Source organism: Polyergus mexicanus, unplaced genomic scaffold (genome assembly GCF_030449975.1).
Source record: "Polyergus mexicanus isolate NDT 795.1 unplaced genomic scaffold, iyPolMexi1.0 SCAF_10, whole genome shotgun sequence".
NCBI classification, from domain to species: domain Eukaryota; kingdom Metazoa; phylum Arthropoda; class Insecta; order Hymenoptera; family Formicidae; genus Polyergus; species Polyergus mexicanus.
The window spans coordinates 869,790-887,909 of record NW_027223330.1 but is presented as its reverse complement, the minus strand read 5'-3'; the positions used below and the strand labels follow the sequence as shown (position 1 = coordinate 887,909).

General features: G+C 36.1%; 3 protein-coding genes and 1 long non-coding RNA gene across 5 annotated transcripts in view; 2 read left to right on the top strand and 2 right to left on the bottom strand.

The window, feature by feature from the left end:
- LOC138937408 (fibrillin-2) overlaps positions 1-2,020 on the top strand; it is a 32,765-nt gene extending 30,745 nt beyond the window's left edge. Inside the window, exons 41-42 of the mRNA XM_070303682.1 lie at positions 27-233; positions 345-2,020. Of these exons, the coding sequence (XP_070159783.1) occupies positions 27-233; positions 345-563 (426 nt within the window). The 3' untranslated portion in view covers positions 564-2,020. The remainder of the gene's footprint in view (positions 1-26; positions 234-344) is intronic.
- LOC138937410 (uncharacterized) overlaps positions 1-18,120 on the bottom strand; it is a 171,977-nt gene that overhangs the window by 22,342 nt on the left and 131,515 nt on the right. Inside the window, exon 4 of one of the 2 annotated variants that reach the window (XR_011447515.1) lies at positions 15,877-16,303. The exons of the other annotated variant lie outside the window; for it this stretch is intronic. This is a non-coding gene — a long non-coding RNA (uncharacterized lncRNA). Of the gene's footprint in view, positions 1-15,876; positions 16,304-18,120 lie in introns of those variants that run through there. 2 annotated transcript variants of the gene reach the window in all.
- LOC138937331 (galactose mutarotase) lies at positions 2,240-5,089 on the bottom strand. The gene is made up of 7 exons (XM_070303503.1): positions 4,992-5,089; positions 4,638-4,768; positions 4,366-4,514; positions 4,070-4,318; positions 2,871-3,106; positions 2,615-2,783; positions 2,240-2,437 (listed from the first exon to the last, which is right to left on the bottom strand). The coding sequence occupies exons 1-7, from the start codon at positions 5,087-5,089 to the stop codon at positions 2,240-2,242; spliced, it is 1,230 nt and encodes a 409-aa protein (XP_070159604.1).
- On the top strand, positions 15,089-16,760 carry LOC138937409 (transcription factor Sox-14-like). The gene is made up of 2 exons (XM_070303683.1): positions 15,089-15,358; positions 16,069-16,760. The coding sequence occupies exon 2, from the start codon at positions 16,193-16,195 to the stop codon at positions 16,685-16,687; it is 495 nt and encodes a 164-aa protein (XP_070159784.1). The 5' UTR covers positions 15,089-15,358; positions 16,069-16,192; the 3' UTR covers positions 16,688-16,760.

The window sequence follows — 18,120 nt, the reverse complement described above, 5'->3', positions numbered from 1 at the left end:
GAGATTTAAACGCGTCTCTGAATTAGATAAACGGAAATGGGCGGCACAGAAGAGGCATTAGGAATAAATCTGACAGCGAAGAGACGAAGACGAGAAGAAACAGAATAACGAAGAAACGTCGAAACTCCGAAAGGCTGAAGAGGCATCATCATGGAATGGAGCACGTGCTTAAGATTAATCTACGTCAAACGAGACATCGCACACGGATCATTAAATTGCAATCCGCTATCAAGGTAATTTTCAAACGAAGATATCGGATAACGTTAAGATTTTTCCTTTAAAGTAATTTCCTTTTAAGTAATTTCAATTTAAAATGAGCTATAATTATTATTATCGTCTCACAGGGCGAAGAAATGAATTACATCATCGCGCGGGGCAACGATGACGGACACTTCGAGATCGTCAGAGAACAAGGTGTTTCCGCCTTGCACTTCCGGCACCGGTTGAAAAACCCGGGTGAATTTGACATAGTGATTCACGGTCGTTCCGAAAACGCGACGGTGACGAGAACGGAATGGGAAAAACCGCTGACACTCACAGTCCATCTCATAGTCGTGGAATGAGATCAATGGAAGGATAAAGGATAATCGAATTGCATGAGAAAACACACTGCCCGACATTGCGCGTTACGCTTTCTCTTTTAGTCAATTCTTCGCGAATTAATTCAAGCTAAAGTATTAAAAGCACCAGGAATGCCAACGTGGAAAGAGCGTGAATTACGGAAGGGGTCTGTAAAAAGCAAGATATATATACGTCTTTCGTTGAGCTAATTTTTAAAATGAATCAACGTGATTCGATGAAATACAGAGGAACGTTGAGCGCCTTAAATCTTTTGTGTTCACTCGCGCATAAATCGCATTATTTAACTGCCAGATAATAAATGTTCTATTTACAAGGAATATAACAATTTTTTACGACTGCCAGTTTATCCACGATATCTTCACTGTTAGAAAATTTGGCTTAAATTTAACATATATTGCATATGCCCCAAACGGTCCATACAAATTTTTGTGTTAATTTGACATAATATGAATATGCTAAATGCTGCCACTAATACTGCGTTAATATTTCAACACAAATTAAATGCAGATCTTATAATAATTTAAAATTAATTTTATATAGAATCAAAATATATATTTAATGATAAAATTAATTAAGAATAAACTTGGAAAAATTTTAGTAACGGTGTGTAGTCACTCTCGCTCTTATTGTAGAATAAAATCAACATTTTCCGTTTGTAAATTTTAACAGATAAATCCTATAACTAATAATACGAAACATATCTATTGTGTAAAATTAAAAATATGTGCCCGTTGTGTTATTTTTATACTTTCTTTTTTCAGTTGTTTTAATAATTTAACATTCGGGTTCACTTAACACAACAGCAATATGTTAAATATTTAACACAAAAGTTTCAACCAGCATATTTTTCGACAAGAAAAAACACAAAATTTTCCAACAGTGTTTGATACACTTACACTGCCAATGTAACCAATCGAGTATCAGATTTTTACATTCGCTGATTTACGTGAGATTCGCGCGCGTGTCAAAACAATTTTTAATAACAGTTCATTGATAAGAGCCGAAATGAGATGATCCAGCGACTCTTTGCGCGTCGTCAAGAACATGTAAAAGCGATTTTCTCGATTTACTGCCTATACTTGTCACATAATACGATTTGATTAGAAGTAGTAGTAGTTAGAGATGTACAAACGCTAGATTATTATACATAGCTTTAAGCGAACGAACGCACGTGTAACAAATGTAGCTTTATATATTTATAAATTTTAGCTCGGTAGAGAGAAATGTGGCACGAATGTAGTTTCATGTACAAAATCAGTACATCTTGTTGCGCTGAAATTTCAAAGAGAATTTCGTAGATACACCGATATATACGATTGCTTGATTATACGTCATTACTTCGTGCTTATACATAGTAACGATTTTAATTATGTATAATACTAAAGAACACATGCCAGGATTGGTATTATATATATTTAAGGATGTGAATAAAGTTTATTTAAAACGGCTTCTATTTCTTTCTCATAGAAGAATGACATTTTTGTCTTAAATCTTCAAATACTTTTAAGTCTCCGTCGCGTTTACATGTAGCCAACTTTTAATAAATCTAAATCATTGTTTTATATTCAAGAATTTGGAACGCAAAAGTTTATGCTTGAAAAATGTATTTACATATATATATAAGAAAATCATTGATAAATCGAGATAGAAAAAGACGTCAGTCTTTGGAAAGCACCCCAAACTTGTAAGTCATGTCGTGCACGTAGATTTTTCCGGGATACAGCATGCAGGATGGAAAATACTTGAAATTAATAGCGTTAGGATAATTTTGTGGCGATAAAGCAAAGCCGCCATGGCGGCGATAAGGGATACCCTCCTTACCACAAATCGCTTCCGTCTTCGCGACTTTCTTTGTCTGTTCAAAATATATGTAATATCTTGAATAACTCTCGAAAAATATATTCAATTCTTTTATTTTAAAGTAAAGTAACATTATGAATTTTAGAAAAGAAAAAAAAACTCAGGCTTTAAAGCCTTTTGAATAAAGAAATTAATTTTATCGGAGCAGATTTAAAACGTGACACAGTCTTACCGATTCTAAAGAATTAATTTGCGCATCCTGGCAGCCTCCCCATTCGTGATCCTTCAAATCAGAAGGATAAACGCATTCGGGATCCGGCAATTTATTGCCCGTATAGACTCGCAAGCCAGGATGATTCGAGTAGACTTCCAGAAATCGTCCGGAAGTGGGATGCAGTATTCTAAGTTGACATCGATGAAAAAAAAAAAAAAAAAACTGATTGAAAAAGATGTACACGAGTAGATAGGAATAAAGCTAAACGGATTACCGTGCGTGAAAACGGTAACACCAGCAACTGGGACTATTAATGCACAAATTGTGATTGTAACCGCCACCCGGTATGTCGAATAATCGATTCAACTGAACTGGTAAACGGAGTTCGAAGGGTGTACAATCGACCGGTGATATAATACCGATTGGCAAATGATTCTTAACGTCCGTGAAAATCCAACTGTCGGCATTGACGATGAAAAAATGTTTTTTCAATTCCTTCGAACCGGTGCCCTATAATCGAATCATTTTGATATTGTTTCAAAAGGAGATTCAAATAAAATGATATTGGCGGAAAAATAAATTTAAACTTTTAAATCGAAATTTTTCGATTTCTACTTTTCTCTAAATTGTACATTTTTAATTTTCAGCTTTTTGAAATGACATAAATGCCTGAAAAAGGAAGACGTATAAAATTTCTACATTCCAAAAATTCTCTAAATTAACATAATATTTACATAATATTTATTTTCTTGATTTAAGAAAATCATTGTTAGGCATTTAAAGTTTAAGCTGTTACAAAAAAAAATACAATTTAAATATACATATATGATTTATTATATATCGAAGAAATTTTGAAATGTTTTCTAGCAGAACTGGAAAAACTATTAGGTGTACAACTTTGCTTCCGCCGTTTTTTTTTCCCGAAATTCGAGGCTTTATTGTAAAAAACTGGTTATTGCTTGTTGAGTCACTCCCAATGATCGTGCCAATTCTTTTTGACTTTGACTCGAGTCTTCATTAAGTAATGCCTCCAATTCTGCATCTTCGAAAACCTTCTCTCTTCCACCGCTATGCCGGTCTTCGACGTGAAAATCACCGTTCTTGAAGCGTTGAAACCACTCGCGACACGTTCTTTCACTAATAGCGGCTTCACCATATGTATTTGAGAGCATTCGATGAGCCTCAGCCGCAGATTTCTTCATATTGAAGCAGAAAATTAAAACCTCCCGCAAATGACGAGAATTTGGCTCGTAAACTGACATTTTCAATCGAGAATAACTTTATGACGCAGACACAAATCGACTAATGTTTCTATGGGGTTATGTTGACAGATGCCCGAGTTTATTGCATGACATCTACGATCTATTTATTTCGACCACTACTTACCGCTAAAGCCATCTATAGGAAAACGGCGGAAGCAAAGTTGTACACCTAATATTAATCTCGATAAAATCAAAGCTCTTTAATTCTTACGTGTCCGGCGAGATTGAATAAACAGTAATTGGTGACATTGATGCGGGTAGATTTTGTGCTGGTCGCGCGAATATTAATGTGAAGCTGATTATCGTCCGTCCAGGTGTACTTAACTTGCGTTAACACGTCACCGGGATAGCCCTCGCTATCGGCTCGACTCAAATGCGACATCACCTCGTCAAGGAATACAATATAAAACAGGATAATTTTTTGATAGTTTCTTGCGTTCGATTTTAGAGAGAATGAGCTCTACATCCTACCACTCGATTGTTCACTATCTGCGAATGCCAATTAACATTGTCGAACGCGACCGTGACGTCATTAAGATGATCCTTTTTAGTCACGTCGCCAATTGTCGGAGGATAAATCATGTTGCTGAGATGAATCGGAATGCGATCGGCAACGCGGCCAATGATGCTTCCCATGTATCTGTTCTTCAGATATCCTAATTATATTAGCGACAATGGTAGAAAATCGAACTTGAATTCTAAATAGTTGAGTATTATACTCTTTAAAAAGTGTACGTTTATTTCGAAAAAAATTTTATATATCTATATGTATACGTTACCACCCATATCATCAAATCCTAAAACAACATCAGCCAGTTTTCCATCTCGATTGGGAATTTTGATCGACTGAATGCTAGCACCCCAAGATATCAAACGAACAATTCCCTTGTTTTTATTTGTCAATGTATACCTAAGACGTTCAGAATAAGTTATCAGTTAAATAAAAATTGAAAGCAATTTTTCGAATTATTTAATCTTCTTATTCTTGTAAAAATTTTTATTCAAATTTTATAAAGTAAAAATCTTTCTTCTTTAAAATGTTTAGCTGTGCTTAATTTCCACAATAAAATGATTAATAATTACACACAAGTTAAACATTTTCCTACGTGTATGTAATAATAATCTTGCAATACCTTCTAACAATCTCCCTTAATTTTGACGGTATCGTATCACGTGGCCTTGGCACAAATCCGAAGCCATCCTCCTCGATCAAAGTATCCTTGAAGGACATAATTTAAAATTTCAAAGTTAAAACTTTAAATATTATTCATCTTTAATTTACTATAATCACAAAAAAAAATCTTATTGGAACGATCACATTGAGATTTGGAAGAGGATTGCGAAAGAAACGTCCAGCTTACAATTTGATACACTGAAGTCAGCAGCTTGTATGCTTTCAAACTTCTGTTTCATTAATGCGTGATATTGCATATATATATATATATATATATATATATATTATCTTGACATCCTTTCAATATTCCGGAACATTTACATAGAAATTAATCGCAACCTTTATTTAATGTATAATTATATCATACATATATATGAAAAATTTTTGTTTTAATTATATTTTAACATTTAAAGATTAAAGCAAAAATCAATGTTTTTTTATAGAATATATTTTAATGTCTAATTTTCAATGTATTAAAAGCACAATACTTTTATTTACGACACTTTTTACCTCCGTTCAATTTCCTTTATATGTAAGGATCCAATTTTAAAAAAGTGTATTAAATCGATACCCGAAAGTCTCGAAGTATATTGCTGCCTTTTTTGTAGCTGTCATCGCGGACATCGCATATTTTGACAGTTCGTACAGCTTAACAATTCATTGTTACAATAATCAAGAAATAATTTGTATAAATAAATTTGTTTATAAATGTATACATACTCTCTCTCTCTCTCTCTCTCTCTCTCTCTCTCTCTCTCTCTCTCTCTTTCTTTCTGCTGCGTTAACGGAAGTTTTACGTTTCCTTTTAGATATATGTGAATTCAAGATTTTTTTCAGACATTTTCTCAAGTTTTAAAAACGTTATAATTTTTAGAATTTAAGCTTTTTATTATTTTTTTTTTAAATAAATTAGAATACTTTGTGTTATATATTATTTTCAGTAATAGGTCGCTGATATTAAGAAAACAATCATGAAAAATAAGAAGCAGAAATCTTGGAGAAAGAGAGAGAGAGAGAGAGAGAGAGAGAGAGAGAGAGAGAAATTGTTATAATTTTGATATTTCTTGAGAAATTATATAATTGTTTTAATAATTTTATCTTTTTATGATTGAGAATCTCTCTGATGTTAATATATTAACAAAATATTTACAATATATAAAAGAAAAAATTAATTAATATAAAAGAAATTCTCCGTATATTTTCATACCGTTGCGTTGCATTAACAATGAATTTCCTCATCAATATAAATAATAATTTTTATAATATCAATTTTAATAAATGACGCGCGCTTGTTAATGTCCCGGATAGAAAAATAATTCTGTATGCGCGAGCACATTTCAACCCCTAATTCAACGCATATTGTAGAATATCCGTGTCCCCTGCATTTGACAATTCCTCCTATTTCGTCGCCCGGATATCCTCGGTATTTTTTTTCCTCGCTCGCAAAAAAAAAAAAAATCGCGATGTCACCGCGATTTGATTATTCCGAAAGATACGAACACCCCCTTTATCCTCGCGCAGTCCGTGCGCGATCGGAGTCTCGGCTTCTACCGGCTTTGGCCGCGCTTCGAAACAGTCGATGGAAATAATTACATTAATGGCGTCGCCGACAAGAGAGAGAGAGAGAGAGAGAGAGGAAGAAAGAGAGAGAAAGAGAGCAGCAACCCCGGGCGTACTGCCTCCTCGCTTCCCTCCACGCTCTCGTGTGTCGCAAAACATCCCTTCGAATGGAAGCGAAGGCACCTCGGCGGAAGCGTAACGCTCTCTCCCATCCCCTACCCATCCCCTCGCTATCGCCGCGAGTTATATACAGAATAGCAGCGCGTTCCTGCACCTCCCTCGCGCAAAAGCAGCGAGCGAGCCCGCGCGCGCTTTCTTCGCCGACAATGGCGTAATGCCATTCTCGACGGCGGTAACGCGACAATAGTGCCGCATCCCGCCGCTGCAAAGTAATTATCTTAATGTTCTCTGACGAGCCGGTGCGGTGCGGAATGAAGACACTCGTTGGAGACGACGACGATGACGACGGGGACCGTCTCGTCGAGGGGTTGCCAGCTCCCGAAACGCAGATTCGTCCCGCGACAAATCGCGCCTATCTCTGGGAACGCGATCGACGTGCGTGCGTGCGTTATATCTATGTGTGTACGGAAATCGCGAATCCTCGATGACTCGCTCGTCGCGCAAAAGATGACGCATTTAATTATTATCGTTAAATACAAGTACGGAAACTTTTATCGAGATTTTAAGATGAAAAGTTTTTTTTTTTTTTTTTTTTTAAGACGATGCAGAAATTTTTATTTTCATTATTTTCATTGTATAAATTTGAAAGAGAATATTGATAGAGAAAATAAAAGCATATATTATATATGGAGATATTTTTTATATATAATTATATCAATTTATATCAAATTATATATAAATTTCTCCTTCTCGGATTTATCTAATTGTAAACATATTATATTTAATAAAAGTGATCAAAAATTCTAAAAAAGACGCATTTTTTTATAATCATACACATTTCAATTACATATCTTGTTCATTGCATTCGAAATTATAAGAGCGTCAGTTTTTGTAGATCACGTGTGAAGTATACAGAGTAAATATAAATATATATCCGTGTTTTTTTGAAATTTTCCAAAAAGAAATTCACAATTCAATCGATCACTACTATAATCAATCTTATATTTTAATTGAAAATTCAAAGCGGAAAAAAATATTTATTTTTTTCTTTAACGCATCACATTGATATCAACCTTCATCGAGGAGTTTTATTTGTGCTCTGTAATAAAGCCTGAATCATGGAAGGATGTGAAAATCGTACAAGAAGGAATGAACAATTTTTTTTCTATCAACATAACGTAACGTATCCTTTGGACACGTTTCATTTCTGTATGCGAACTGCAATTTCGAAACGCAATTTGTACGCCTTGTAAACAAAATCACTCGCGATTGATTATATATGCGTGGAAAATCATACAAAGTCTTCGAAGGCCTCGATAGAAGAGAAATCCATAATTCCATTGGTATGCCTGCAAGCGAGTGATCCTTTGTCACAGGTCCTAGATGGTGGTGAAGGAGGGTTACAGATCCCGTCTCGGTAAGAGAGAAAGCGAGAGAGAGAGAGAGAGAAAGAGAAAGCCCGCGTTTTACCGTGACCACGCAACGCTCGTATTAACCCCCTTCTATTCTCCCATTTTCTCTCACCCCCCCCCCTTCTCTCGCTCGCTCTTCTCTTTCCAATCTCAATTAGTCATTACGTCTCACAGCATAGGCGATGCCCTTCTCGAAACTCCCTCTAGAGTCCGCGCCTGGTTTCCGCATTAATTGCGTCTCGACGACGTTCGCAACCCCCCTACAATCCCTTTCCCTCCACCCACCAGCCTCTCCTTCTATATAGGGTGTTTTCGAAAGGATTAGTGTCGACGCCACGAGCCGCATAATTCGAGTAAAACCCCTTCTCTCCACTTGGGGAAATCAGATCGGGCGACTAATCTGCCCTTAACTCGGCGTGTGCATGCGCTTGAATCGGAAGCTCTTTCCGAGAAACGTCGAGGCGATATTTTCATCGATAATGGGGAACGCGCGTTACGTATCAATGTCGTTGATCGGTCTCCCCGTCCGCGAGGACGATCCAAAACGCGATATTCAAACGCGCTGGCTGGCAGCGGGTCAACTGCCGGATCCGCAGTTTTCTTCTTCGTCCCATTTTGTTCTCAAGAGAGTTAAAAAGAAAAGAAAATTTATATACAATGAATTTCTTCGAATTACAAACGTTTCGGAGAAACCGAGTTTCGATGATACAAATGCGTCTCTCTGAGAATTTAAATGCCTTTCTCTAATACTCGAAGATTCGCCCACAACCGCCCGCCTGCTTTGTCTCTTTCTTCATCTAGCGGAAGAAACACCCCATAGATCGCGCACGTGTATCTTACGCACGCGGCGACGCAGATTTCAGGGCGCAAGTCGCACGAACGGGTTCCTAGGGTTGCACTTCGCGGACCCTTTCCGGGCTCTCTTTCTCCCGTTCGTCCGATCCCTGCCACATACCGCTGCTGGATGCAACCAACCACCACCCACCCACCTACGAAACCGGGGAGGCAATCGCTAATTACGTAACGCGTTCGAGCGTGTTCCTCGGGGTGGCGACGTGGCACCGCGATGTGGAGATCCGGATTTCTCTCCTCCCACCTCCCCATCACCCTGCTTCACTCACCGTTGCACCCGCACAGGCTTTCCTGAACCTGCTAAGCCCTCCCTCTCTCTATCTGGTATCCCGTTAAGCTGCGTTTCCAACGAGCGTTAATTGTAATGATAATAATAAATAATTGTAAAAATATATATATATATAAAATAATATCTATCAGCTATTATTTTTAAAATTCTATAAGAGCAAGGAGTTTATTTCATTATGTTAGGTGTTAGTATTATTTTATGTCCATTGTAAGAAAAACTGAAGACAAACTTCAAAGTGTCTACAATTTTTTTACAGACACAATTTTTTTTAGACAAAAAAAGAAAATTTTTTTTTAGACAACCAGATTTAAGAATTCAGACAAAAATTTGTCTGAATTTTTAGAAATTTGTTTACGTTATATCCGAGTATCTATCTTGAGTATATTATATTTCGCTATAAAGTAATCCAATGATACGATTTTATTTTAAGCATCGAGAGCCTTGAAATTGTAAATTCCTCGAGTTTGGAATGGATCTTTGGAGAATTTTGAAAGTATCGAAGATACTAAGATATTTTGGAATCTTGCAAAGCTCTGCGGAATCGATTATTGCGGATGAAGCTTCATCCTTCACATCATGCTCTCTCACTCTTGCCTTCGCGCGATCGCTCGCTCTTCACCTGCTGCGAGCTCGCAGGATGGAGTTTCCATCGCCTGCCGGTTCCTGCTGGCTTCTCGTCCCCCTCGGTCGAGGAACCAACCAACCGATTTAATTTGCAGGATCAATGTGTCGGGAAGGCTGCGTGGATAATCTCGCGCATCCGAATCACACGGTCCACGCGCGCGAAGATGGTTACACAAGTCGCATCGGTAGAGGATTATTAATTAGCTCACATCTCCTAATTGCTATCTAACCGAGATCGTCGAGTTGGTATAGATTTTTGTACGAAATCGTGCGCCTGATTGGATCATCGAGATAAAAATCCCCGAATTTTGTAAACGAGCCTTTAATAATTCTTTTCGTAAAGTTATTTAAACAAATATGCTCGCGTATGCTTTTACGTCGATTTATCAAGCGTCGTGAATTTTTTCTTCCTCAATAGATAATTGGATTATCAAACACTGGGACTTTCGGTCCTTCTGCATCTCTATACGTCTCTATTGGCGACTTGCATATCTGGGATATAAATTCTGAGAGCGATCATTAACGCGAGGACGAACAATTTTCATGGACGGTCGCGAAGCAAGAACCCGTGAGTGTCGCGGGGAAGAGAAAGGAGAGAAGGAGACAACATATATATATATATATATATATATCGGATGGGCTATACTTAAATTACCTAGGAAGCATTCATACGTGGGATAAGCATTGTCATCCCAAGGGATTGTCTCGCAGACACCTCACGGGCACGCTTTATACTGCACAGGAGAGCAGGGGGAGGCACACTGGGGTAGAAGAAGCCGAAGCGGTGAAAAGAGGGGAAGGGGAGGGAGGGGGGGGCAGGAGGCAAGAGGAGAAACCTTTATTAGGTAGATAAGCGAGATGCGAATGCGTTATATAGATGCCCATCCTCGTTTTACTCACTTCAATGCCTAATGGAATTGAGTTCTTGCAAGGGAAAGAGCCCTCCCTCCCTCCCTTCCCCTTCGATTTCCTCCTCCCCCCACCCCCCTCTCCCTCGCGCCTCTTCTTCGTCGACTGGGCAGGGAAAGGAGAGGGCGGGGGAGAGGACGACGACGGATGAGGACATGAGATAATTGGTATTTTGTCTCGCCGAATCCTTTGTGCCTCGAGTTTTAATTGACTTCGAGATTTTTCAATACCAATTTGCACCCGGCTGCATGCGGGCAAGAATGTGTGTACACGCGCGCGCGCGTGTGTGTGTATGGGCGAGATATTCGCGGAGAGGCCGACGGAATGGCGACCACGTCGTTGAATTTTTTTCCGCGACGGAAGAGATACGCTCATCGTTTTTCCTTCCCGTCGAACCTCTGTCGACGCCGCGACGAGGGTGGATTTTGTTTTTCGGGGTGGCGCAACCCGGCGAGATAATAAATTATTAGCCGACGGACTTGCTGTGTCTCTCGACTCTTTTTTTTATCCAATCGCGCACCGAGATCGATGATGGAATATTTCGACCTTATAATGATGTATTGACATATACAAAAAAAAAAAAGAAAAGAAAAGAAAAGAAATTATTCCATACTTTAATCATATTACCACTTTCTATTTTATTGCTAGTCCAAATGTATCGTTCGCTCTAAGGCGCGAGTTTCGATTGGATCCCATACAGCACCGAAAGATTGCAAAAAAACGTTGCATAGATCTTACATTGAAACATTGTAATATTGCATAGAAGTTGCGAAATGTTTCTGCGATGTTACTGCAAGCCTGCGGCAACGTTGAAATGTCCGCCCTCAGAAATATTTCAATGTAAGACTACAGTAATGTTACGGTGCAATGTATTTGTAATATTTAAATACATTGCTACAAATATGCAAAAAGCTTCAAATTTAATACATAAACTTTGAGAACATATAAAAACATCCAAGAGAGATAAGAAAAAAGATTGTGAATTTACGCAATTACAACGAGTTTTTTCTCGTCTCTCTTGGATGTCTTTTATATATTCTCCAAGTTTATCTATTAAATTTGAAGCATTTTGCATATTAAAAAATTGTTATCAAATTTTTGTTTTTATATAAAAATGGGAACTATTAAATAATTTTCTATTATCTAATTAACATCGCTATATTATAAATTATTTACAAGTTTAAGAAATTGATAATGATTAAATAATTTAATTTATAAAAATTAAAATTTTATTTATATAAATATTAAACTCCATATCTTAAGTAGACAATAAACGGATAATTTTAACTTTTTTCGGATAATTATTTGTCCGATTTCTGGACACTCAATTCAATATTTGAATTTCCTGTGTTGGGATTGTATCGGACAAATTAATCTGATAAAAATACTTATTATACCTTTAATATTACTAACCGCTTTTTGCAAGCTTTATATAACCATCGTGATTAAAACTTAAATACGGGATAGATAACGCAACGCGCGCCGCATAGTGGTAAACGAACGAAGTAGCGATTATCAAAAACTGTCTTTTGTAATGTTTTTGAAATGTTGCTGTAACATTCTCATAAAATATTACAATTCCATATTCCAATAATGTCACAACAATATTTCATTGCAACTTGCAAGATTGTAACATTGCTGCAATGTAATTGCAATATTCTGTGCTGTATGGGATATTAAGATTTTTATCTAAACAGTATAGTCTCTTAAGTAAGATCGCTTATCAGTGTTTGCCGAAAAGAAAATGCGATATCAAATAATAATAAGAGAGAAAAACATGGGGTGTTCTGATCGCGGTGGCGGAAGAATATCGAATAGTAATCGTAATAAAAGCACAAAACAGCAAACTAATACCGTTCGTCGTGAAAGCGAACAACGTCCATTCGTTCGTTGAACATCCTCCGGGAATCGAGAAGGCGCGAGAGGATGGACCAGGACGAGAGACGGAGAAACTGTTCGAGGATTGGGAAAGGGGGGACAGCGTACGTTACTCTCTCCTTTCGCCGCTTTTCATTCGCTAATTCAAGTGCCCTATCGTCGAGAGAATTTTTTGCATTGTACCCGTAGATTTCCCATAGGACGGTAACCGTCAGATTTCGCCCAGTATTGTTTCACAAAAGCGGCTGCTCTACCTCCTTCTTCTCTCTCTCTCTCTCTCTCTCTCTCTCTCTCTCTCTCTCTCTCTCTCTCTCTCTCTCTCTCTCTCTCTCTCTCCTCCTTATATAGTATGAGTGTGCAAAGTAAATATATATCCGAAATTCACTGTGGAGTAGGACTTGCGATTACTCGTCGACGACGAAAAGACGGTATAAAGAAAACAATGACAAACAAGCATTCGTTCAATCATTACATGTGTCGCTTTAATAAAGAGCATTTGTAAATTCGTTCTTTTACTCGAATAATTTCCAAGCAAAATTTGGAATTAATAAATGCATGATATAATAATTAGAATATGATAGAGAGACTGACAGTGTTTTATTTGCGTCAATACTTTTTCTAGAATTATATATATATTTTTTATATCAGGTGCATTTAAGTTCATTTCAATTGTATTTCTTCTTTTTGCCATTTAGAATTATAAACGAGAGACACCGTATATTCAATTAACATTATAAATAGTAAAGTAAACTGTTCTCCGTTATCCGTTACTATTTTCTCTCTTTAATCTTACTCGTAAATATTTATCTTTAAAGCAAGCTTTCTTCGAAAAGAGAACAATAATTATACAATAGGTTAACAACTATTACTTAAAAAAAAGAAACAAAAAAAAAAGTTATTAACAGCTTCACGCTTAGTAGCTCAAGTAATTTGTAAATGTTTATTTATTAACTTATACTTACATTTCACGGATCACTTTCCTTTTGGTATATATTGTAGAGAGTATATTCCCCTAAATTATACACACTTTGAATTTAATAGCGTTCTCTTTTGATTCCTGAAATATGCGAATTTGAAATATCATAATTTTCATATGTACCTGTATCATCTTTTCATTATATACTACTTGTGTGTTTATATATTCTTTTTTGTTTACTTTTTCTATTTATATTTTTCTTTTTTTTTTCTTTACTCTCTTCGTTATTGTATTACCATCGTAGCGATAAATTTTTCAAAATTATGGCAGAATTATATCTCCTTGCAAATGATTTGTAAAATAAATATAATTGAATAAGGTATAAAAAAATTTATATACTATCACGTTTTTTAATATCTCCCTTATTTTACCTGAATATTTTATATTAACTATTTATTATTAAAAATAAATATAAATAATATTTAAATAAAGAGACGGGAAAGGGATGATGCCTCTCGCCACGCACCTCTAAAAGAACAATCTAACCCAAATTTAATTTCAATTTAAAATCAGAAATAGGTTTCCCCTGAAGCTATAAAATATATAGTTTAGAACTTTCCGCACAAATAAAAGCTCGTAATAAATGATATACTTGAATATTTAAATCTCCGAGTAAATTTTTAATAATGAACAGCTTAATTATAATACTTAATAATAATGGAACCTAATAAAGAGCGCCGCAAAATTCAAAGCGTGCATTACTTAGGAATGTACTCTCAACAATATATGTGAAAAGGAAAGTGATTCGTAAGGTGTAGGTTAATGTAAATATTCACCAAGTAATTTTAGTCAGACGTAGACGAATAGAAATAGAACGAAAAGAGGTAAGCGGAGAACAGGATTGTCTGAATCTGAAGCGACTATCCTATAAGTTGCGAAAGAAGAAGTGAGGAGGGAGAGGGGTGGCCAAGGATGTGCTTTCTTCTCGATAAGAATAAGGGGCGCGAGAGTAATCGCACGCGACAATTATCGCTTCGCGGTGGCGAACGGAGTTCCCCCGCTCCCCAGACAATATATAATAACGATCCCGGTGCACTAAACACTATACGCTATTTGTACTTCATCATATCGAGAGGTAATCGATAATAATAATTGCAGTCCGTGCCGATGTATATCGCCGAGCCGGGCGACAAAGTGCGACGGAGCGGCGACGGCCAATCGAGCACGAGGGGTTGAACCTGCTCGAGTGGGGGTTGTTGTTGGATCGTCCGGTCGACCTTCGAACCAGAGGCAGTGACGCTACACGCCCATAGTTCGCAAGCAAGACTTCGCAACGGGTGCGACAGAATGGGAAAGAGAAAGAGAGAAAGACAGACAGACAGACAGACAGATAGACAGAGAGAACAAGAGAGAGAGAGAGAGAAGAGGCTCCAAAATAAGGATAGAACATGTTAGCTGACGGAGCAAACAGGAGCAAGTCAGTAGATACCAGAGTGTTGTGCTAGTCGGATCGAAGCAGTGACGACTATGAGATTCGAAGGCCCATAAACACGACTCGACCTGAAGATCATCCGCAAAAGCAAGGTCCGAAGCACGTATAATATAAAATCTCCCATTAGATCAAGGTTCATCAACGGGAAATATCGTGATTAATGGACAGGGATTAAATACGACATCGGATTAGTTAGTGACGTCGTCACTATTAGCGTAGTACTGTAATAAAAGAGAAATCGAACAGTGAAGATATAGAACAAGCGATAAGTAAGGTGAGTCAGCTTCGAAGTTAATTAAACGATAGGATAGTCGTCTGATGATATATATTTTCGAATTCGATTACAACCCATCTCCTTTCGTATATAAATTAAGAATTAATTAAATTAATAGTAGAGATATAGTATTCTAGCATGATTTAAAGACGCTGTTGCATCATCCGTTATATAGCGAAAGAAGTTATGCGAATAATGCGAATAAGTGAGACGCAATGATATATGAACCGTGCACGTGTTGCTATATACAGTTTCTTCAGGCTATAATCGCTGATTATATTAATTTGTTGGCAATGACTGCGATAATAGCTACTACTTGAATGATACACCGATTTATTGTATTTACTATTACTAACTTGCTAAAATGAACGGCTGACTTCAAAGGTGAAGGGATAACGTTGCCCGCATTGTCCGTACGAGACATATCTTGATAAAAAGTTTTTTTTTTTTTTTTTTTTTTTTTTTTTTAATCATTTGCATGGATTAATTTGAAGCTACGCGGAATTCGGACCCGATCATTGTCAGTCAAGTTGAGTAGTTGCTCGAGTTCTTAAATTTTTCTATATGGGTATGTGAAAATAAGTTCTCCTGTCTGAGATAGAATATTTATCGCAACGATGTTCTTTTTTTTTTTTTTATTAAATTAATAGGAAAAAGAAAATCAGCCGAGAAAAAATGCAACAATACTCGGTGTCCAATCCAATTTCTAGCATTCCGCACTATTCGGCATATCTGCCGCGTTATTCATCTCACCTGTCTCATTTATCTCCGATAACGGATGACGACGTCGGACAGCAGGGTCCCGGCTCGCAGGAGCCGCATATCAAACGACCTATGAATCCGTTCATGGTGTGGTCCAGCGAGAAACGCAAGGAGATCGCCAAGGAAAATCCGAAGATGCACAATTCGGATATCTCGAAGCAGCTGGGCGCGGAGTGGAAGAACCTGCCCCAAGAAACGAAACAGGTATTCATCGACAAGTCGAACCAACTGCGGGAAGAGCACAAGAAACAATATCCGGGGTACAGATATCGTCCACGAAAGAAAGCCCAATCGGTCCTGATTAGGTCCGCTCATACAGAGTCATTGCCTCCTAGTAACTACGTCAGTGGCTATCAATATCTCTATTGCAACATCAATAATAACTATCCGCCGTCGATTTTAGCTTCATCGATGGCTCCGAATTATTCGAGTATTCAGCAGCCATTTGATTATTGGATGCCACAGACGTATCTTTTTAACGAGAACGCTCATAACTTTACACCGGCACATACTGCTGTCCGATTCTCTAACGGCGAATATCACAATTTTTGCCAACAACAACAATAACGCGTCATTGGTCTCACAATCATAAGCTAATTTATTCGAGTTCTTTCCTAATCTACTGCCGTGAACTTTTCTATATAGGAAGAAAATATATATTTCATATTGTATATGAAAAGAGAATAGCCGAGAATGAGAAAGTACTCGAAGGGTTAGCTCTATCCTGTGTACATGTACTTTATTTCGCGTTAAAAATGTTAAAAAATTTTATTTTTTTTTTGTAAATTATTTTTTACCTTAACATAATAAATTTAAGTACAAATGAGAAAGTCAACTTCTTTTTTTTTTACCTGCACTAAATGTTATATATTAGATAAAATTTAAACGACTCCTCTTGCAATTATATTACAGTTTTTGCTATAATTATACGCAGATATTCTTCAATTTATTACTATTAATTTTTATTTTAACATTTATTGTATTCCAAACTTTATATTTATTTTAGTTTTATTATACTATATCACAGACACACACACACACACACACACATATTGATATTTTTTGATATTTGAGTTTTAGATAGATAGATATTTTTTTAGATGAGAGATATTTTGATTTTTTGATTTTTTATATTGGTTTTAAACATTGTTGGACAAAATAAAAATTTTATTTTTGTTTTACATTCTCTTTCAAAATCTACGTTGTTATATAGTTCCTCATTTAGGATAGGATATTCGTAAGGATTTAGCAGTAAGATGTTAAGATTATGTTATATCATTGTGCAAATATAGAAATTAGAAATAAAAAATTTTCACAAATAAAAATCAATTTTTATATTTATACCAAAATTAATATTAATTTAAGCTAAAATTGCTTCTTTTATTTTATCGATATATATATATACATAAATATTTAATATTATTAAATCTTTTTTACGATACAATTTAAATAAATTTAAATAAAATGGTATGTATGTAAAGAATAAATCGTATATCTCCTCACTTTTGCTGATGTTAGAACGACTATCTCGTTGCTCTAACCATTTCATGGAAAAAAAAAAAAAAAAAAAAAAAAAAAAAAAAAAAAAAAAAAAAAACTTTGCTTTTCATGAAAAGAATGAAAACAGCTTTCGAATAACGAGTTTTCACAGTGGGATATTTTCACATAAATTTCAACAAAGGAAAACGTTGCAAGAAAGCAAGAAAAAAAGAAAGGAGAGGAAGAAATGCTATTTAACAAGAATAAAATGTTTTCTATATCTCGGTAATTATTCATTTTTTTTGTTTAAGTTCGTTTCTTAGATATTTATTCAAGAAATAATTTCACAAGGTTAACAAATGTCTTAAACTACAGTTGTTAAACATCTGTTATTTAGATTTGCTAGAAGCAATACTGAATTTTTAACGAATTACAAAACACATAGTCTAGATAAGACTTTAGAAATGATGAATTTTTCAAGTTCTTTTTAAAAAAAGATGTAAATATTATAGTAAAAGCAT

What these genes read in the sequence shown, in the direction of transcription:
- LOC138937331 (XM_070303503.1), bottom strand. Translation starts at nt 5,089, where the DNA reads ATGTCCTTCAAGGATACTTTGATCGAGGAGGATGGCTTCGGATTTGTG. An exon ending in AGGATTTGATGATATGGGTG is followed by an intron (nt 4,515 to 4,637) that starts GTAACGTATACA and finishes TAATATAATTAG; the next exon opens with GATATCTGAAGAACAGATAC. An exon ending in TCACGGTCGCGTTCGACAAT is followed by an intron (nt 4,319 to 4,365) that starts GTTAATTGGCAT and finishes GGTAGGATGTAG; the next exon opens with AGCTCATTCTCTCTAAAATC.
- LOC138937409 (XM_070303683.1), top strand. Translation starts at nt 16,193, where the DNA reads ATGAATCCGTTCATGGTGTGGTCCAGCGAGAAACGCAAGGAGATCGCC.